This window comes from Equus przewalskii, chromosome 29, assembly GCF_037783145.1.
Source record: "Equus przewalskii isolate Varuska chromosome 29, EquPr2, whole genome shotgun sequence".
In the NCBI taxonomy this organism is placed as follows: Eukaryota; Metazoa; Chordata; class Mammalia; order Perissodactyla; family Equidae; genus Equus; species Equus przewalskii.
The window spans coordinates 14,997,220-15,020,751 of record NC_091859.1 but is presented as its reverse complement, the minus strand read 5'-3'; the positions used below and the strand labels follow the sequence as shown (position 1 = coordinate 15,020,751).

The 23,532-nt window shown below is 35.3% G+C and overlaps 1 protein-coding gene across 5 annotated transcripts in view; it reads right to left on the bottom strand.

The window, feature by feature from the left end:
• TMTC3 (transmembrane O-mannosyltransferase targeting cadherins 3) overlaps positions 1-23,532 on the bottom strand; it is a 55,380-nt gene that overhangs the window by 11,676 nt on the left and 20,172 nt on the right. For all 5 annotated transcript variants that reach the window (XM_070600069.1, XM_070600071.1, XM_008527128.2 and 2 more), the window contains exons 5-10: positions 20,843-20,958; positions 20,214-20,386; positions 13,584-13,836; positions 8,451-8,599; positions 6,506-6,626; positions 4,519-4,630 (exon numbers count right to left, since the gene is read on the bottom strand). In XM_070600069.1, the coding sequence (XP_070456170.1) occupies positions 4,519-4,630; positions 6,506-6,626; positions 8,451-8,599; positions 13,584-13,836; positions 20,214-20,386; positions 20,843-20,958 (924 nt within the window). The remainder of the gene's footprint in view (positions 1-4,518; positions 4,631-6,505; positions 6,627-8,450; positions 8,600-13,583; positions 13,837-20,213; positions 20,387-20,842; positions 20,959-23,532) is intronic.

The window sequence follows — 23,532 nt, the reverse complement described above, 5'->3', positions numbered from 1 at the left end:
TCTTTAAAAATCACTTTCAGAGGCCGGCCTAGTGGCATAGTGGTTAAATTTGTGCGCTCCGTTTCGGTGGCCCTGGGTTTGCGGGTTCACATGCTGGGTGCAAACCTACACACCGCTCATCGAGCCAAGCTGTGGTGGTGGCGTACCAGATACAAAATAGAGGAAGACTGGCACAGATGTTAGCTCAGGGACAATCTTCCTCACTGATGAGGATTTTAGGCTGGTTACTTTTAAAACTGCACATGAGAAGCAGGCTCCGAGGACTGGAATTTGCTTGCTCTTTGAGAGATATTTGCATTTGTGAAGGAAGGGGGGATGACCCTGTAGGGACCTGAAATTGGCCACCCAGGATATGTCTCTTTGGCATCGGGATTGTCTGGGGCTGATTGCTTTCGATAAACTGGGACAGGGAGGGAGGCTCTGGGGAATGGAACTTGCCCTTGTTGGGACACATTTACATTTGTAAGGTAAATCTCTATCTGTAAAAGGTGCCTCCCTCTCTGTACCAGGAAGAAGAGGAGAGATAACCTTGTCCCTAGAAACTCTTAATGGGGAAGGCAAGAACTTAAGTTGGTTGCTGTCTGGCAATCTCATGTAACTGATTTAGGGTGGTGGCTTCTGACCTTTACTTAAACTGATTTGATTCTTGTCTAAAAGTCCTGGGATCACCCAATGACCAGACCCTACCTGCACTGATACCATTTTAACTTTTTTTCATGTTCTTTCCTTTGTCTTGTAAAGAAATGACTCACATACCCATGCCTTATAAAATTAGCCCTAACCCTCAACTCGGGGCAGCAGCAGTGGCTCCTCCTGCCCGTGGGCCCTGTCCCCACGTAGCAGCAGCAGCTCTGACTGCCCATGGGCCCTGTCCCCATGCTACTCCACACTATTCTCTAAATAAAAGAGCACTACTGCCAGATCTTGAGAGTCCAAGAAATCTTTCTTTCGACTCCTTGGCTCACTGACCCCACATTACTCACCAAAAAAAAAAATACATAATTTCCATCTTGACAGAATCGAAGTTGAAGTACAGGTCCATGATCCATTTCTGACAACAAGAGTTTCAAAGATTCGGAGAATTCCGGTGTTCCTTGAGAAAAACTACCCTCGTATTGTAAAGGTGTTTACGGAAACTGTAATTCCCTTTGCAAAAATTTTATCTTGGTGAATTGGGATCTTTGTTAAACACTTGTAACCACCAAGACAAAAAAATCGCAATCGTTGAACATGACATACATGTCGCCTGGTCAAGGACCACTGTATAGCTAGCTTATGTTCTTATTCTGGCTAAGCAAGAAAAGCTTCACACTGAAGTTTTTGTTTTTAAATAACTTTAAAATGTTACGAATCCCTACTCCAAGTGATGCTAGCCTGTTCCAGGGTTTTAAATACCACTTACATGCTTGTTCCAAATTGTTATCTCTAGTCCTGACTATTCCCCTTTATCTCCAGACTTATACATCTATGTCCATCTCCATCTGTATAACTAAAGGGACAAAAAACGACTCTTGATTTCCCTCCTTACATGTTAACTCATCTGTTAAATCTAAGAATAACGAACGTAGCTAAAAAACAAGGAATAAGCCAAGAAGCCTGTGAATGCCAAATTCAATGTTTCTAAGTTTATGTACTTTTCCATAGTAAATTGTAATAAACTAATTTATTTGTTTTCCTAGCCCATGGCTTATTAGGAACAGCAATTTTGAGAGTAGGTAGAGAAATCATACTAAAGGACATAGGTTCAGCAAGGACAGTACCTCAAAAACAGCAAAAAGTGACAACTGACAATGAAGGGAAAAACTACTCTAAAACTGAGTGCCTATACCTGGCAACATCCTGTCATATGCACACTATTCACTAGACAAAACTAAACATGCACATACACACCCACCCACACCGTTCAATTTACTCTTAACAACAATGTAATGAGAAAAGAAATTACTGTCCCCATTCAGAAATGAGAAAGATAAGGCTGAAGGGGCCTAAATAATGTATTCTAAGTCTCAAAGTCCCTGTGCGTCTGATATCAAAGATGACTTTGATTCTCTAAAAACTCCTAGAACAAATCTAAAAGACTTTAGAAAGAAATGAATTAAAACTACCAAAGTTAGTGACCGCTGACTGTGTGTAAGACTGTGCTAGATGATGCAGGGAGTACACAGATAAATCAGATGTTCATGCTGCCTCTAGGGAGCTCCTCAGTTTAAATAAATAAATATTTTTAATAAATAAACATTTAAATAATACAATACTTAATACAAACTTACAAATACCATAGGAAAGATTAGAAGAAGTTGTAAGAGGTTTTAAACATGAGAAATATTTGCTTCTAACTGGAAAAGACAGGAGGGTTTTTAGAAGAGAAGCCATGTGAGATGGGTTGTAAAAGATGGGTAGGCTATGATAAAAGGTGGATGAAAGGAAGGAAGAGAGAAGTTCTAGACTCAAGGAAGAACATGAGCCAAGGCAAAGAGGTGAGAAAGCCCAGGACACATACCCTATATTTCAAAAAAAACTAAACTATGTGAAGAGCCAGGGGAGATAAAATTGGAAGCTAGACCATGAGTTATATTTCTACAACTTTCTCTTCACCTTTCTCTAATTGAAATTTGGCTTTGCCTTGGGGACACCGTTTACACCATAGTTCTTCCAAGTGGTGAGTGTGTTCTTTTTCTCATCCTTTGCAACACTGGGCCTGGAGGAAGAGTCGGTGTCCTCCTTGATCCTTACCACTTCCAGACCATTCTCACTCCTTAAAATCATTCCATATTTCAGGTCATCAAACTCTACTATCCACTATCCCTCCTTGTTGCAGTCACCAGTCTCTAGGTCATAGCTCCTGGCTCCTTGTCGTTTTCTTCAATATTACAGTTGTCAAAATTCTTGGTGATTTCAAAATCTACATAGCTGAATCTTCTAACACTTGGCTCTGATGTCCTTTCTTCCAGTGATTTTCACCTCTGTACTCCTTTAACTATGGCCAATGGCCCCAGTCATAGCTAACAGAAAAACAGGGGCAATCTCCACCACTTCCCACCCCTCTGAGGATATTTAGAAATGTATGGAGGGGGTACTTTTGGGTCATCATTCTGAATGAAAGGTAATGTTGGCATTTAGCAGGTGGGGACCACATTTGGTACATATCCTGAAATACAATTCTGCACACTTGAAATGCCAATAGCATTCCTATTGAAAAATACTAATGCTCTAGCTAGATCCTACTCAGACACAAACAATTCTTTAAATCTATAAACTACTGATCCCTATTGCCTTTCCTCCATCTCTCACGCTCCCTCACATCCCTTCTTTACCAGCTTAGATTGTGCATCCCAGTATTATAATCACTACCTTACCCCTTTCTTGTTTAGCAATGGACATCTGACAAAATCCTAACTCTGTTTAACTGAATTCTCCATGCCTGTACCATTGGAGCTGTAAAGCAGCTGGAGAAAATATATAATCACATCAACTGGTTTAATTTTAGACTAAGTATTCCTAACCTTCACTAGGGTGTTAGAACTACTTGGCAATCACACCACATTTTGTAGTCTATATACTTTCCTAGATCTTTGTTTCTCAACATGTGATCAATGGGCTAAGAGTCACCTGAGAACTTACTAGAAATGCAGAACTTCAGGCCCTTCTCTAAATCTCTACACATCAAAACACGTGCCAAAACAAGATCTCCAGGTGATTCTTAGGCACATTAAACTTTGTGAAGCACTGTCCTAGATGACTACCTCAGACCCTGTTCTTAGATCTGCAGCACTTCCTCCCCCTTCCTCACTCTCTACTGATGATTTCGCTTTCTAATTTGCTGAGAAAACAGAAGCAAACAAAGGACAACTTCCAGAAGCTTCCTTCATGTCATCTATTCACCTGCCTATATCCATGTCCATATACTCTGCCTTCACTGTTACCAGAGGTTAACTATCAGTTCTATGACTGCATGAAGTCCTCACCTTACGCACCAGATCCTATTTATCTTTTCTCATCTATTCAAGGACACTGATCCAGTAGTCATCCCCTAACCCTGAATTATTACTTTCCCCAGCTTCAATGGATTAGCCGCACAAATGCTTTGTTTCTCCCACCTTAAAACAAAACCCAAAAAACTCCCTATCATCCTACTACCCTCTCTTGATCCCATACCCAGCATTGCCACCATTCCTTATCAATACCCTTTAAAAGAGTTTTTAATATCAATTGTCTCCAATTATTCTTCCCCTTCTCTCCCAAATTTACTATCAGGCTTTTGCATTTATCACTCTACCAAAATTGTTCATCAGTGCTACCCAATAACTCTATTACGTTTTAAAAAACTCCTTAAATGTCTGATATAAATAGATCTAACATATAATCCAATTCAAAATAAGCCAGCATCAAACATTGTAGTATTGAAGTCACTTGGAATAAAGCTTGACAATAAACTCTACCTTATTTTCCCCAAATATAATCAAGGTTTTAAAAAGAAAATCAACTATTCAAATAGTTTTATTAATTAATAGTGCTTACCTGGCTGAACATGGGTAGCCTGCAGGAAGTATTTCAAAGCTCTCTCAAAGTTCTTTTCATTTTCCAGAGCATGACCCACATTATTCCATAATTTGGCATTATTTTTATTTACCTTAAATACACAAATACAGATAGAAATCAATTATAATTAAAAAAATACAATTCCAATTAATTCATATATTTGTTTGGTATACTATTAGGAATGGAGTGTCTCCATGAATGGATGAATGTCATCAGAAGGTACAACTTCCAGTTATAAGATAAATAAGTTCTGGGATGTAACGTACAGCATGGTGATTATAGTTAACAATACTGTATTGTATATTTGAAAGTTGCTAAGAGAGTAGCTGTTAAAAGTTCTCATCACAAGGAAAAAAGAAATTGTAACTACGTGATGTGATGGAGGTCAACTAAACTTGTGGTAATCATTTCCTAATATATATCAAATCATTATCTTGTACACTTTAAACTAATACAAGGTTATATGTCAATTCTGTCTCAATAAAACTGGAAAAAAACCATTCAGATTTTCTCCCAGAAAAAAGTATACATACATGACTCCAATTAACACGGATATTTCTTTGGTATATTATTAGGTATGGAGTGTTCCACGGAGATGTCCCTTGAGATGAGGAAGCAGACAAATGAACACCACTTCACCAAATGTACTCTCCTTTCTTTCAACACCAGCACACTAAAACCACAGCAGCCTGATTTCCTTTACTTTCTATATTAGAATTTTACTAAAAATTTTATTTGATCAAAGCATAGTGCTGTTTGAAAACTCCTGCTCTACTATTTGTATTGTGGGGAGAGAAGGTATTGGAACATGAGAATACATTTAAACATTGCACTGATTACTTATTTTTAGGTTCTACATAAAGCTATTTATGTAGTCTATTATGGTAATGGAACCCTAGGATTAAAGCTCTAAGATGATCCGTGCTTTCGGAGTTCACAGATGGGCACAGTGTTCTTGCAGGCAGAGGATGGTACCAACCAAGGAACTAGCTGCAGTGATTAGGGCTATGGTTTCCAGCATTGTCTTGGGAGTGAGGACAAACAAAACTCCTGAAAATTATGGGGCTCCGGGAGTGTGCATTAATAAGAATGGTAATGAGGTCTCATTTGTTTGCATATTTCTGAGCTAGGAGAGAGAGTGGAGTTACTGAGTGCTAAAAGAGGAGTCATCTGATCTTAAGTAGACGCCAAATCAAGAAGTCACACAGACTACTGGAATGAGGCAGTGACCTACTAAAGCTAGGCAACAGAGAGTACAGAAATAGCCAAAAGGAAGGTAAGAATTTAGAGACTGGAAGAGAGGCATTGGTATAGGAGCACCTGAAAAAAATATCTTTGCTTATAACTTTTATAGAAAACAAATTTTATGATTTGTAAAAAGACTTTATTTCCATTTATGTTGTCCACTCTATAGAAATGCTATATCACTCCTTCCTGCCAGTTCCTATCTTTCCTATAATATTGTAACCATTGGTTATCTTTCACATAGTAGGGTGCCAATTTTTGTCATGTATTTTATTTCATTGAATCTGAGAAGCCATCAACTATAAGATTCATCATTATTTTAGGTACCATTAAGAAAGAAAAACGGTCACTAATTAATTATAAGATGCCTTTCCCTGTAAGATTTATTCTAATTTCAGAGCTGTTAAAAGGTAAAAAAATGTGCACCTTAAGAACCAATGAAATATAGTATTTTTATTTAAATATTTTATCATCTGAGCTTCGAACAACTATAGTGAATTTACGGTATTCACATATGCTGTAGACACACAGCTAAGTAATATTCAGAGCATTACTTATGGTATATCTAGTATGAAGAACAAATTATTTTTATTAATCTTTTGGTGAAATATTTAACATTGACAGTTAAATGTCTAACTAAAAGTAAAGTTAAAACATCTTAGACATAGCTATAAGAAATAAGTGATGACATACTTTCCTGTCATTCTGGATAATACTTTACCTTCAAGGCTGACATAAACAGTGTATATTCAGACTCCCAGTCCCAATTTCTGTGGAGTGTTTTTAAGGCATGAGTGAATAGCACCATCGACAGACAAATCCAGGATAACTTTTTTAAAACACTGTTTAAGAAAAAGAAGCAAAACAAAAAAATTGTCTACATCACCAAAAGCATTTTGCCTTTTAGGAAAGAGGTAAGAACTATGTTAAATAGCCCCAAATATGTTTGAATTTATTCTCAAGAGTAAGGAACATCTAATAATCATTCAACTTCAGGGCAAACACCACCAAAAAAATTATATAAATAGTCCCTTTCACTTCAGTCTTCAAATATATTAAATATCCCAATATTTGCCTCTATTTCAAAAGTTTTATTTAGATTTAATGACAAAAAGTTGATAAAATCAGTTTTTAATTGTGACTTTTTATATTTAGACTCTTCTGTACCATTACCTACAACTTGAATATTCTTAATTGTGTTTATAAAGGGTCAATCTTACCAATGAGTATACTTAAATACCTTTGCTTACAATATATAACACAGATGATCATGGAATTCTTAGAATAATTTTACATTTTAAAGCTAGAGTTATTTATTAAAAGCCATAGAAAAATTAATTCTCTATAAAATAGATGCAAATTAATTATACAGTTTAAGCTAATTATTTGGGACTCAATTTCTCATCTATAAAAATATGGTTATATTTCCACAATCCCTATGATCTCATTTAGTACTAATATTCTCTGAGTCTGTTTTTAACCTGGTAACAGTTCAATTTCTTTCATTTTGATACATCCACTTAACCAGGATAAAAAGGTATGGATCAGAAAAAAAATGGACATAGTCCCTTTGGAAGCAGTCAGATGTAAATTTGAATCAAGACTCTGCTGTTTACTACACACACTCTGCTGTGTGATCTTGTGTAACTTAGGTAACCTGTATGAGCTTTAATTTTCAAATGTGCAAAACAGAGTTAAGGAACGTCAAGATTAAATGAGAAAACAAATCTAAGAGTCTATAATGGACCTGGCACATGGTAGGCACTCAGAAAATGGGTAGCCATTATAACTGGACATATGGATAGAAACTAAGAGAAAAGGTTTGGTAGATGGTAGTAAAAATTGTAGACACAGATGAGATCATCCAAGGAAAATATACAGTGGGAGAAAAAATGGCTGAGTAAAACTCTGAGAAATAAAAAGATATTTAAAGAGTAGATATAGCAAGAAGAATCTGAGAAGAGACCGAACAGAAATGAACAGACGTGGAAGAGAATGAGGAGAAAGACTTCTTACAGATGCTGGGGAAATAAATTTTAAATAAAAGCATTGACTGGATTTAGCTACTAAGAGGCAGTTTGTTATATGTGTTAGTAGAATGATGTAGAGAGAAGTCAGAATTCTATGGGCTGAAGAGTGACTGGAAAACAAGAAAGAAGAGACAGTGACCATTTCTTGCGTACATACAATGTGACTATTCTGTTCCTTAAGTGTTAGTTTAAGGCAACTAGGCCATGGTGGTTATGATGAAAATAGTGATGACAGCAAGAAATTACGGACTGCTTATTATATTTTACATATATTAATTCAATATGACTACCTTAAGTGAGAAGACTATATCTTAGTTCATTGTATATGGAAGTGGCAATGGTCATTTGTAACCTTAGTCTCAATAATATTCTTGTTTTCATTTGGGTCTGACTCAAAGTTTGTTATGTCTCAGGCTGTAAAATGAAATTATATAAATATGAGGAAAAATTAGGACGAGGTAGGTGCTACAGAGCTTTCCTAACTTGTGTTACAGACAAATGAGACTATCAAGATGAAAACCCAAAAGGTATAGTATGACGTACAAAACTGAACTAAATAAAGATTTTAAATACTTAAATGTACCACACTTGATTCTACAGTCAGTAAGCATTAAATGAACTAACATTTTAATTCACCTTTTGTTTGATATTCTCTGCCATCCATGGGCTACCAAAATACAGAACCCCATGCTAGGAACATATAATACTCGCTCAGCAACAACAAATCCAACTGGAAAAAAAAGGTTTGATGCAGGAATAAATGGTAACGCCATTAAGCAAAGTGCCTACAAAGAAAAAGAAGATATTTTATTAAATTAAAAAATATTTAGATGCTCAACAGTCAAATCCAAATATTTTATCATTTAATTTGAATAATGTACTGGTGTACCATTTTTAATAATACTATAAAGAATACCAATTTAAACATAAAGAAGGCAACTTAGGAATGATAACAACAAACATCAGGATGTATGTCAGCAGGGTGAGGTGAAGTCTTCCTGAAGGCTAGAACTTATAATTAAGGCTCATCTAATTAAATAAAAAAGAAATATTTTTGAAAAAATATCTAAATTAAGACTGATAATTTTTATACATCTAACTTTACGTGCATGTGGTAAAAATAAATTGACAGAGAAAGATGTTAACAGGTTTTAACAAAAAAAGTACAAAGGTTGATAAAATTGCTAAACATGCCAGTTGTTATAATTTTACTACTATAAATAACCACATCATGTTGGAAATTGATAAGGTGCATTTCAGACAAGACAGGAGACTACTACTTCTGTACCTCAGCATTACTTTGCGTAATATTTTTACAGGTCACATATTTTTAACAGAGGCTCTGTATAAAACTGCCCCCTTTAAATCAATAGTTTTTTATTCTGTAAGAATTTCTAAAATTCTAACACTGTAGACTGAAATAAAATTTCACAAAAATGCTTAGACTTTTTTGCCGTTTTGAAAATGAGATGGCATATGGTTTCCAGATTATAAAGCCATTACAAAAGGTAGGACACAAATAACTAGCACACAAATAACTTGTGGAAGGAAATAAGTTGGTTGTCATTAGGACATCTGTTTCTATGGACATCTGCTTTTTCTCACCCTGATTTGCTTTTATAGTACCTAATCAAATAAGTAAGTTGTTCCTTCAGCTTCAGAAGTTTGAGAATATTCTAATAGTTTGAGAAAAGAATGTCTTTTCTTTATTATACTTTATTAGTGAAATATAGATGTAGAGATGTACACACAGTGAAAAGAATACTTTTTCCAGGGGCCGGCCCTGTGGACGAGTGGTTAAGTTTGCAACTCTGTGCTTCGGCGGCCCAGGGTTTTGCCGGTTTGAATCCTGGGTGTGGACACGGCACCGCTCATCAAGCCATGCTGAGGCGGTATCCCACACACCACAACTAGAAGGACCCACAACTAAAAATACACAACTATGTACCAGGGGGCTTTGGGAGAAAAAGGAAAAATAAAATCTTTAAAGAAAAGAAGAATATTTTCTCCATGAATCACAAATTAATAGTCTGTAATGAGGCAATATTGAATCTGAAAAAAGCACTAACCATCAAACTGCTCAGTATCATACCAATTTGTATGTCTGAACTTTTAGTGTTTTCTTTTTAATCAAAAAGGTAAAACATTAAAAGTGCATAATTCACCTTCAATTTCCTAGAAATCCTTGCTAAAAATCATCAGCTAGCTGTGAAACAGACAGAGATGTTCTTAAATGTGTAGTCCTTTTTTCATCAATACTCCCTATTAATTCATGGCTACCCTAAAGCAAATTCATTTGAAAGAGTTAAAAGTGTAAATTTCTCGAAAGACGCATCATGGACTGATACATAAGCTACACAAAATAGAAAGGAATTCTCTCAGAAAATCTATTGGTTCTTGGATAAGAAATGTCTCTAATGATTAACTTATTCAGAAGTTCTAACATGCTCTCTATTAACATATGCCAACCTAGTTAACTATGATTAACATAATTTTCTTCTAGTGATATGAACTCTCTTAAAAAGGAAGGATGGCAGTGGAAAGAGCAGAGTTTGGTGACAAATCCGTTTCACTGCTTACTTTCTATGTAACATAAGGTAAACTACTCAATCTTCTTGCAACTGTTTCTTTATAAATATAATGGGAATTAATAAACTACTTACATTATAGTGTTGAGATACATATGACATCTTATTTAATAGGTGCTGACCATGGAATCTGGTACTTGGTAGGTACTTCTTTGATCTACTTATCCCTTCTAGAGATCTTCAGAAGATGTCACCAGAAAAAACAGCATGGTTTAGGAGTATACTTAAAGCAGTTATACCTAAGGTCACAACTGTTCCTTTTTTGTACACATAAAATAAAATTTATATAAATCTATGTTTATTTCATTGACACTATCCTCTATTTTTTATTCAGCTTACATTATATAAATCATTTTTAAAAAATTCAGTTACCCCTCCTTTTTTTTTTTTTTTTTTACCTTTCAGCACTACTTTGGCCTTGGATGCATTCTACCATGTATCTGCTTTGTCTGTATTTACCTGAGCAGCAAAGCACTACTAGAAACACTCCCAAAGCAGAACAGATTAATATCATCATCAGTTCATGCTCATCAACTTCAAACTCATCCTTAAGACTGCTCAGGATTCACAGGTTTCTATGGTAGGCTCACTCCAACTCTCTCCTTGACTATTTTGAATCTTGACAACTTTTCTCAAACTTTTGATCCATGTTACTTTCAGCAGGTGACCACACTTCCAAACTTCACAGAGAAAACCAAAGCCATAAAACAAGAATTGCTTCAATTGTTGCTACTAAACCTATTAACATCCACATTCATGCTCATTTCCATCTTCCTTGTAACATACGAGGTGTCGCCATCTATCTCAGGCCAGACCACAGCTGTACATCCCCTGCTCCTTACAAATCTCACTATCAATCATCTTGTCTTTCATTTACTCAACCACTGTCTAATTAATTACATCCCTCCTTCCTATATTTAAATATGCCCCGGCCTCTCCAACCTTAAAAATCTCCTTTGACAACAACACATCTTTAAGCTATCTTACCCATTTATTATGTCCCTCAAGTACAAAACAAGTTTCCACACTCTTAGCAAACACCTTTTGTAGCCATGGTAACAATTAGTTGATTTTAACTCTACTTCATCAGTCGACATTTCAACTCAATGAATATGTTTTTGCAAGCCAATCCTTTAGTGATATCCTCTTGCTTCTAAAAGTCAGCCAACTGAGTACATCAATAAAAGTGATTCTACATGCCAACCAATCAACAGTCTCCCCCTGACATCAACCCACTCCCAACTCTAAAGGACCACCAATTCCAGGTCTCTATGCTTCCCCTAAGCCTGATCAGCAGTCTATGATACTTGAAGCCACTGCCTGACCAGCAGTCTCCTCTTACTCAAGTAAGCAACAAATTCAAGCTTGTTTCATTCTTCGAAATAGTGAAAGCTAAATTACCCTTACAGGTTATCTTCACTAGCAATCTTCACTTCCTCATCTCCTAATCAAATCACTCCACATTATTTATGTTTTAATAAATATTATTTCATTTAAGTAAATAATACATCTAAAAGTGGTCAAATCCAACTGATCTCACGTTTCTAACAGACAGCATCTGTTAGTGTTACCCATTCCATCTCTCTTGAAACACTTTCTTACCTTTCTGTCCATTTGGCCTATTTCCTGTTTACGTTCATTCTCCTCTATACAACATCTAAATATGGAAGTTTTTAAAGATCTGCTTGTAAGCCTCTTCCCTTTCACTCTATTTAGCTCCTCAACTATTTTCTGAGGGAAAATTAAGAGCAAACATTCGAAGACGTTCACCACGTGTATGAATTAACGTCTATTCTATGCCTCTAGAATGGTACTAGCTGGTTACCATCTTTGAGTGAAGTGACAAAACCTGGTTGAGAAGGGCTGCTCTATAACCTCTCCATAAGCCTTCTTATCCACATCCCGGCTTCAGTTATCATCTCTTTGCCAATCAAACAAATGTTTATGTGCAGCTCAGGCTTCTCCTCTGAACTCCAGACACAAAGTGCTACTCAAGATATCCACCAAGACATCTCAAAGGCACCCGAAACTCACCAAGTCCAAAGACAATAGTAAATATAATCTCACCCCCAAACCGTATATTCTTTTAATCCTCTGTGTATCTCAGAGATTGGTTTCAAATTTCTCCAGCATTTAAGTTCCCTGGAGATGGAGACCTTGTATTTCTTTTTCCTACCATATCTCCACTGCCTAAAATGCTGCCTGGGATATATAGGTTGCAATAAAAAATTTTCATTGAGGGGCAAGCCTGGCGGCGTAGTGGTTAAGTTCAAACATTTCGCTTTGGCAGCACAAGGTTTGCTGGTTCGGATCCCAGGTGCAGACCAACACACTGCTTATCAAGCCATGCTGTGGCAGGCACCCCACATATAAAGTAGAGGAAGATGGGCACAGATGTTAGCTCAGAGCCAGTCTTCCTCAGCAAAAAAGAGGACTGATGGCGGATGTTAGCTCAGGGTTAATCTTCCTCAAAAAAAATTTTTTATTAGTGAATAAATGAATCTAGTGGCTGCAGCCAGAAATAATATTTGCAAAGTATTAAAAACACTCTCTGGCATATAGTTAATACTCAAGAAAATGTTAAAGACTATTATTGTCTTCAATATTTTAAAAGTGGCAATAGAACCACTACGAAGAAGAAGTGAGGGCAGAGTGAGAAAATCATAAAGAAACAGACTTTAGAAAAAACAATAACAAAAAGATTTTTCAAATAATCAGAGTTCTCTAAACATAACTTAGGAAGTAATAAAAATCTTGCTAATGAGAACTGAAGAGCTATATAATTCTAGCTGCATATCTTACATGACATTCCATGCTAAGAAAACAAGTATATAAGATCCACTTCTTCAAAAAGCACATAATCTAGTTGGGTAAAGGTAAGAAATATAAGAAAATGATGCCAAAAGGGATGGTTCAGGATATCAGAGTTCCTATCAAATTACAGAAATTCATAATCAGTTTTTGTTTTACACGCTGAATATATATGTCAAATTATGCCTTTCATATCCTGATACATAAATCTTGAAACATAACTTTAGGATAACTTAAAATAAGTTCATAAATTAGGATGATGTTGAACAAAAAAAGACGCTGTTTCCAAATAGATGCTTTTGATGAATTAAAGGCAGTCTCTTAATCAACTGAATGTAATATCCTCTGAAAAATTAGGTAAGTTTCTCACCATTAAAACAGTCTTGGATGAATCACCAGGGTATCTGAGACCGAATACTCCCAGAGCCCCCAAAAAGCAGAAGAAAGTAAACGTGGCAAGATTTCGAATATCTAGAAACGACTCTATAAGTGGTATTGTTCCCATGGTCCAGTCACAGCAGAGCTCTGAAGGATTTAACAGAAGCCAAGCATTCACAGGAAGGAGGTAGTTAAACGTTAGCTGCCTTGTAGGAGTTGGGCTTACAGCAGCTGGGTTATCAAACCTGTATAAAGAACGAACAAAAAAGCTATTTAAACTAAAAAACTTTTTAACCACAAAATTAATATACATCTATAAGTAAAATACTGAACAAGAATAAAAGCAATATCTTATATGTAATCTTGTTAAACAGAAGACACGAATATTTTTTATGGATACTTAGCTTCTTGCCAGAGTTCAAACTGTCTGTGCTCCATGAAATGTCTATGAGAGGAGTGATGTTTACGAAGAACTGTTTGAAGGGCAAGGAGGTTATTTACTTCTAATTTATTATTAGAGTAATTCAGACTTATGTATTATAATATTATGACACTCTGCAGAAGTGTTTTAATTAAATTATGAGCTTCTGATTAAAAGTAACAGGAAAAGTTTTAAAGATCAATTGTTGCCTGTGTTGTATGAATGCTTCTGAGAACATGAACCAATGTTTTACTACATGAGATGCTTCTTTCAGCCCTAAATGCTAATAAAATTTATGCTTCCTAGAAAGAATTAGTACGTTTTTCTCGTCATGGGCAGCAGAAACTATACTAGCTACGAGCTTTTTCTCTTTGCTTAGACATTCAGGAAGCTAAAAACCAAATTTCCAGTACAGAGTGGTAACTGTACAGGCCTATGTAACATTTTATTTGTGTTCTACTTTTTATCCTAGTATAAGGCTATATCCTAGTTTATATTTCCCTAGGTCATGATATATATTTTTTGGTGAGGCAGATTCAACCTGGGGTAACATCTGTTGCCAATCTTCCCCTTTCTGCTTGAGGAAGATTGTTGCTAAGCTAACAGCTGTACCATCTTCCTCTGCTTTTTGTATGTGGGGTGCTGCCACAGTATGGCTTGATGAGCAGTGTGTAGATCTGTGCCCAGGATCCAAACCTGTGGACCCCAGGCCATCGAAGTAGAGCACGCGAACTTAACTGCTATGCCACCAGGCCGGCCCTAGTATTTACTTTTTATTAACCATTTAACATTTTTAAGAAGACCAAGTCAAATAAGTGGTAGACATTGATTCTTCATTGACTTAACCAATTTAAAATGAGAAATTGAGTTTTTAGGGAACTATGTGTTAATGTAGCCAATAAAAGTAGAGCATAGCCCAAAGAAATAAAAATCTGAAGCTGTTCATTTGAAATGTACCTTAAATACATAATTTGACTTAGTTTCCAGGAAAGAGGCTAAATTAATGAAATGTACATTACATATATCATGACCATAGGGCTGGCCTGGTGGCTGTTAAGTTTGTGCACTCCACTTTGGCGGCCCAGGGTTTTGCTGGTTCGGATCCTGGGTGCGGACATGGCACCATTTCTCAGGTCATGCTGAGGCGGTGTCCCACGTGGCACAACCAGAAGCACCTAGAACTAGAATATACAACTATGTACTGGAGGGCTTTGGGGAGAAGAAAAAAAAGAACACTGGTGACAGATATTAGTTCAGGTGCCAATCTTCCTCACCAAAAATAAATAAATAAATAAAATAAAATAAAAAAGAGTAAATACTATTTGAACAAATAATATTTTGAAACTTTCATATTTGGGGGCCGGCCCGGTGGCACAGTGGTTCAGTTCGCACACTCTGCTTTGGTGGCCCTTGGCTCATGGGTTTTGATCCTGGGTGTGGACCTGGCACCGCTTGTCGAGCCACACTGTGGCGGTATCCCACAGAACTTAGAGGAAGATTGGCACAGGTGTTAGCTCAGCGACACTCTTTCACAAGAAAAAAGACAAAGATTGCCAACAGATGTTAGCTCAGGGGCAATCTTCCTCACAAAAAGAAAAAAAAATTTTTTTTAAACTTTATATCTGAATATCTTCATATATGAAAAACAATAAATCTTAACAGTCAGGACTTGAATTCTCAAAATAACCAACAGAACTAAATATAGACTTGTTTTTTTCCTGTAATCCATTATTCAGAGTTCATTTTTTACAATTAACAGTTTATTTAGGATAGCTGATTTAATAACTGAACTGTAGAGAAAGAGTATACATCAAAGCAAGTCAAATCATATTGTAATCAACATCATAGGGTAATGTAATAGAATAAAATATATACGCACATAAACAATTTTTAAATGCTTACATTTAGAAAATATGTATTTATACGTAACATACCCCATATCACCCATCCACACATACACAAAAAAAATACATTCACACCTATAAATCACATTTTCATACTGTAGAACTGGAGACAGAAAACAGTCGATTCAAATTCTCTAAAAGAACTGATAAACAGAACAAGAACACTGAAACTAAGGGGTAGACAAGTAAATATAAAGTATATATCTACAATTCAATCTATTTTCCATACTTTAATACTTAACGTAGTAGCATGAACAGACCCAGAGGTAAAAATTCAGGAAGTTAAAAAGTAATTATTCTTCAAGGAAAAAAATGCTATTGAGAAAGCCAATTATGTGAAAAATATCACAAAGAAAGTGTTGGACGTAAGACAATTATATGAATAAAATTTGTTCTAACCAGAGCCACCAATGCACTGTCATGGATAGCAACATGAACATTTTGACCTTTTGTTAAAAAATCTTCTGGCATGTAATGTCAGTCACTTAAATAAAATTGAATAGGAAACTAGTATACATTTCATTTTAAATTTCAGCTGAGGAGGTGAAATGGAAAAACAATAATGTTAGAGCAGGAAAAGATGATACGCAGACTGTTAAAATTCAGTATAACTTTTGTGTCCAGCCTTAAAAAACTGGAGAAGATATATAAAACTTTTTTTTTTTAACACACTGAGCATCAGGCAAAGAACAGTGATAACTGAGAGAAGAAAAACAAATGAGGGAGCCCTACATGGAGAGTTTAGTATGGATAGACTTTTTAGTCTGTGGAGCACTGAGGGGGAACCTGGGTGGAGACCAGTAGTATCCATGAGCTGAGAAGATGGAGCTAGAAGACCTAGCAGTACAGGGAGCTAGAGTTAGTGGGCAGGATATGAGAGAGAAGAAAGCTGCTGAGAAAGAGAACTCAGGAGATCTGTAGAGGGTCTCTCTCCAGTTTTCAGTGCTGATGAGAAATGATTAGCATACACATGTGAGGAATTAACCAAGGTCAGTGTAGTGGGTTGAATCATGTCTCCAAAAATTCACGTCTACCCAGAACCTTGGAATATGACCTTATTTGGAAATAGGGTCTTTGCCAACGTAATTAGTTAAGATGAGGTCATACCGGATTACAGTGGGCCCCAAATCCAATGAGTGGTCTCCCTCTACAAAGAGGAGAGAATAGAGAAATACACAGGGAAGAAGGCCAGGTAGAGATGGAGCAGACTGGAACACACCAAGGAATACCAAAGACTGCCAGCAACCGTCAGAAGCTGGAAGAGAGGCACAGAACAGATTCTTCCTTGGAGCCTTCAGAAAGAACCACTGACACTCAACACCCTGATTTTGTACTGCTGGCCTCCAGCACTGTGACAGAATAAATTTCTGCTGCTTTAAGCCACCCAGTTTCTGGTAATTTGTTATAGCAACCCTAGAAAAACTCAAAAACAGGAAAGCACCTCCCAAAAGGATTAGATAAAAGTTCCCAAATATCACATAGAGCCGGGAATAGTTCCTCAGCAGCCAGAGTAGAAATAGTCATAATTCACATTGCACAGGGGAGAGCAGTCAGAAGGGTCTTGCGTCAACAGTGCAGCAAAATTAGCCCTATTCTAAATGCTGCCGTGATCTCACAAAACAAAGCTTAAAAGCAAGACTAGAAGATGAAACATTTTTCAAATAACTAAAATGTATCCCAGAACAAAGTTCTAACATTACCAGGTATGTGAAGAACTAGAAAAATACAATCCATGAGGAGAAAATTATTCAATCTAAATTGATCAAGAAATGACAAAGATGATAAAATTAGTAGACAAGGACATTAAAGCACTAGAACATGTAGAGACATGGAACACATTACAAAGGTTCAAAGAGAACTAGAAATGAAAACACTTCTGAGATAAAAAATAACTAGAAGAAACTAAGGGCAGATTAAGACATTGCAGAAAAAATATTAGTGAGCTTGAAGACACAGCCAAAGAAACTATCCAATGAAAAGAGGGGAAAAATAGCTTTGGGGGGAGGGCAATAAACACAGCATCAGTGTGACAACTTCAAGAAGTCTAACACACATATAATTGGAGTCCCTGCAGAAGAGAGGAGAGAGAAAATAAACACTTCAAGAAGTAACAGCTGAAAAATTTCCAAAATTTATATACAGAAAAACCTACAGATTCTAAGAAGCACAATTAACCTAGCACAAGAAACATGAAGATAAAAGAAACACTGACTGGAAGTTTGTACCTTTTGACCACCTTCTCCAACCAAACTTCTACTTAGAAGACAAATAAGTTCTGGGGATGTAATGTGCAGCATGGTGACTATAGTTAATATTATTGCATTGTATATTTGAAAGTTGCTAAGAAAGTATATCTTAAAAGTTTTCATCACAAGAAAAAAAAATTTGTAATTATGTGTAGTGACAGATGTTAACTAAACTTATCGTAGTAATCATTTCTCAATATATATGGATCAAATCATTATGTCGTATGCCTAAAACTAATACAATGTTATATGTCAATTACATCAAATCATTATGTTGTATACCTAAAACTAATACAATGTTATATGTCAATTATATCTCAATTAAAAAAGAATAAAGAGAAGAAAAACAATGATAAATAGAAAATATTAAAAGCAGGCATAGAAAAAAAGACATACTACATGCAGAAGCATAAAGATAAGGATCACAGATTTTCCACTGAAAACAACGTATGCCAGAAAATAGTAGAGAAACATTATTAGAGTTTTGAATGAAAAACAATGTATAATTCTACACTCAGGCAAAATATTTTTCAAAAACAAAGGTAAAATAAAGATATTTTTATATACAAATGCTAAAAGAATTCATTACCAGCAGACCTACACATCACAAAACATTAAAGAAAGTCCTTCAGTCACAAGGAAAGATGGTACCAAACGAAAATCTTGATCTAACAAAGAAGTGAAGAACACTAGAAACGGTAACTTTATGGGTTAATATAAAAGACTTTTTAAAATTATAGTCATGAGTCACTTAACAGAGATCTGTTCTGAGAAATGCTTTGTTAGATTATTGTGTTGTCGTGCAAACATCAAAGAGTGTACCTACACAAACCTAGATGGCACAGCCTACTACACATCTCGGCTATATGGTACTAATCTTATGGGACCATCATCATATATGTGGTCCATCATTGACCAAAACGGCATTATGTGGTACATGATTCCAAACATGATTGTTTAAAGCAAAAAATAACAGAAAGGTATTGTGGGATTTACAATGTATTCTCAAGGAAAATGTAGACAAATAGCACAAAGGCTAACTTCTTACTTACAATGAGTTTATTTATTATATATATGTTTACACTATATATGCTGGTATTTATATGAATCTATACCTGCCATTATAATATCCCTTGAAGATAAACCATGATAAGCAGAGGATATAGACAAAAAACTCTAAAGCAATCACTTAAAAAACACAGCAAATATTTCCAGCTAATAAGCCAACAAGGAGATAAAAATGGAATACTAAAAAATACTCAACCCAAAAGAAGACAGAAAGAGAGAAAAAGGGGAACAAAGAACAGATGCGAGAAAGAACACAATTAGCAAGATGGTAGACTTACATCAAATTATATCAATAATCATATTAAACGTGAAAGTCAAAACACTTCATTTAAAAGAAAGATTATCTGACCAAACAAAGGAAGACCCAACTATATGCAGCCCATAAGAAATCCACTATAAACATAAAGATATAGATAGATAAAAAGTAAAAGGATCGAAAAAGAGAAACCATGTGACACTAACAAAAGATGGCTGGAGTTGGCTATATTAATATAAGACAAAGTGAATTTCTGAGTAAAGATTATTACCAGGGATAAAGAGGCTCACTTAATAATGATAAAGGGATCAGTTCATCGAGAGGACATTACAATCCTAAATGTTGATGTGATTAACAATAGAGCTTTAAAACACATGAAGCAAAAACTGATAGAACTTCAAGGAGAATTAGACAAATCTACAATTATAGGCAGAGATTTCAACATCCTTCTCTAAATAATTAATAGAACAAGTAGACAAAAAACACACTTAACCAATTTGGGGTCATCATCTTGATTGTGGTGGTTTCATGAAGGTAAATAGATGTCAAAATTTATTAATTTGTATATTTAATACATGCAGGTTTTTAGAAAATATTAATTATACGTCAATAAAGCTGTCAAGAAACCTCAATGTAAATCAAAGACTTTCTGAAACATTTACAATCACTTAAAATCCAAAGTTAAAAGAAAGGGATGGAGAAAACAAAAAGAACCAGAATTTCATACCTGGTGAATACTGGAAGTTGGGACTGAATAACCTGGACTCTAATCACAACAAGCAACAGTGTACTGAACATCAAAACAATGAGTTTTATTAGTGTCTGCAGCATAGAAAATGGAATACTACCCTTTCCACGGAGAAACTGTCCAGCAGTAGTACATAACAATGGCAAAGTATACTAGAAAAGGGGAAAAAAAAAGTTTTAAATAACAACAACATACTACAAAGTTTTCAACAATACAGTACTTTCTAAATGCAGGATTAGACACAAGCTGACTGTAAGTGTAAAATCAATATGGAACAATTTGTAGAACTGATGATTAATAAAACTGAGCCCAATAATCTTATCCAATAATGAATTATACTGCACAGTATTCCTGTGTACTTTTCCAAATTGCCTAATCATTTCATTACTGAAACTTAACAGCAGTTCTTAAAAAACTGAAGGTGTTCTAAAATGTTAAGTAATTTTCAGTGAGTATGAGAACAAAACATGCTCATTACTTGCAAATTTTTTGTATTATTATTGGTAAACAGACTGATTTACATAATGATACATTTAGAAAATAAGCTTATTATAATCTGATTCAAATAGGATAAAAGATAGCAACAAGAAATTTCTCTCTCTCCTTACCCCCTGGGCAATAAATACTTCATACACACAGCAAATTCCCACAACCGTTATTCCTTGTTCTTTACACAATGTTGCAACAGCCACTAAAAACACGGTCAGTGCAATTGGAGTCCACACTGCAATTTAAGAACAGAAAAATATAAAACTACACAAAACAATTTTATAATATCATAAAAGGATATTTTACGTTAGACAACTATTAGACATTACCGAAAAATTTTACCTGTGATTCCATATTCACATTTATGGGAACATGTGGTATTTCCCATTGACCTATACTTTATATTTTAAAATTTATTTAACTGCTGTAAGTTATTTTTGCTTTACATGTTCAAAACAAAACATCAAGATAGATAATTTGAACTAAAAAATTTCCATAGAGAGGAAAACATTCTAACCAAATGCTAACTTTTAAAACAAAGGTAGAATGGCCAATTTGGAGAAGAGAAACTTACAGGCTTAAGTGTCATGATTAATGAACTATCACTTTGAAATGAAGACAAATGCCTGAAATTGTCACACAGATATCTATATACTTTATTATATCTGCAACTTATCAAAAACTTGAAACTGGGCTGGTCCTGTGGCTGAGTGGTTAAAGTTCCATGTGCTCCACTTTGGCAGCTCAGGTTCGCAGGTTCAGCTCCCAGGTGCAGACCTACTCCACTCAACAGCCATGTGGTGGAGGCATCTCACATACGAAATAGAGGAAGAATGGCACAGATGTTAGCTCAGGGTTAATCTTCCTCAAGCCGGGGGCGGGAGTGGAGGGGGGTGGTGGAAGAGGAAGATTGGCAACAGATGTTAGCTCTGGGTGAATCTTCCTCACCAAAAAAAAAAAAAACAAAAAACCCAGAAAACCTTGAAAGTGAAAACTAGTGGGCAAAGTAGAGTACCATTCTCATTAAGAAAAGACTATAAAACATGAAACAGGTTAACAATAAGCATTTAAAGCAACATGATTTAAAAAAAAATTTTGCAATAGAATATTTATAAGTTCTATTTAAATGGAAAACCTACTTCATTAATTTTAAGTAAATGTCTACTACTTAGTAGTAATTTGATTAAAGAATAATGAATTGTGAGAGTAGTTCTGGATCTACTACTAACTTTCCTTGTGACTTTGGGCAACTGTTCTGAGCCTCAGTTTTCTTACTGGAAAATAAGACCTCCAATTCTTTTCCTGTTTAAAAAATATGTGGTAGTATGACTGTGTGACTTCAGTTTTTATTCATTAAGAACATAATCAAAGCAAAACTCCAATAACTGACACAAATCTAGGTGTAAATAAGAACAATTCATGAATTGAATATATTTTCTTTTGTCATTTGGCTTAATAAAGCAATCTATTTTTGAAACTGTTTTCAATTTTGAAGTACTCTATAGACTAAAATTACTGAAAGGAAAAACAACTCAAATTCAAAACATTGTTGGGGATACTAAATATAATATTATTCCTTTTTCAAAAAATGTCTCATTTTCTAGTTGGGCTAAAATCATCAACAATAGTGTAACAGATTATACCAAGGGCTGAACTCTCATGCTAAACTCAACAAGAAATTCACAGAGGAAAGAAATCAGTAGATGATTATTTACAAAACAAGGTGAACCTAAAGTTGGACCTTAAAGGACATACATGAGGTAGAAAAACTGGGAAAGGGGTATGTGTGAATAAAGGAGTGGAGCAGGGAATAAACTTGGCAAATAAATGATATAGAGAAGAGTATAACTGAATAGGTATGCATATATTAAAAATTAGTGGGAAATAATGTTCTTGAAAACAGATACTTAAAAAATATATTTTTTAACCATTTATATAACCAGTTTAGCATATATTATTTCATTGAGTCTCAAAATCATGCTATAGGATAAGAGGGCAGATATAATCACATCCAGTTTTAAGACGAGGCAAGAATTTTGGAGGTTTGAAAAACAGTCATGCACAATTAGGAGACCACGACCATAACATGGTTCTTCTGATATTAGATTCAGAGCTTCTTATCAATTTGTATCTCCACTTCAAGGAAGAGAAAGCAAACAGCTGCCTTCCAAAATATTGGATGTAATCTCAGCAGCTGATAGCTCTAATAAAGGCAAAAGCTTTACTAAAACCAGTCACTTCAGTTTTTCAACTCTTGGTGATTAAATTACTATATGAACATTTCGATTTTTACAATCAGATCTCTGTGGCTAAAGTTACCATGTGTGATTTTGTCCAAAACAAGTACCCTTGCTAAATAAGCTAACGACACTTCATTCCGTAGGGGAGAGATAATAACCAAATAAACAAGCAAAGATGTATTTTGTCAAACGGTGACATAAGTGTTAAGGAGAAAAACAGAAGGTGAAGGAAAATCAAAGAGTGTGGAAGATGAGTGGTGCTACCATTTGAGCAGAAACCTAAAGAAAGGAGAAAGCAAATGCAAAGGCTCCGAGATGGATCATGCTTATAAAAAGGGTATGGGGCATGAATAACCTAGAATTTAAAGTGACTAAATAATTACAAATTGAAAATCTTTGTATAGGACAACATATATTAGATAGAATGGGGAATACAAAGATGATGATGAAACTGTGGTCTTAATGGTAAAATTATGTAATGTGGAATATGAAGTATCATAGGGGTTAAGAGGACAGAGAGATGTCCAAGGCAGGTGTCAGCATTCTTTTCAACTAGAATTTAAAATATA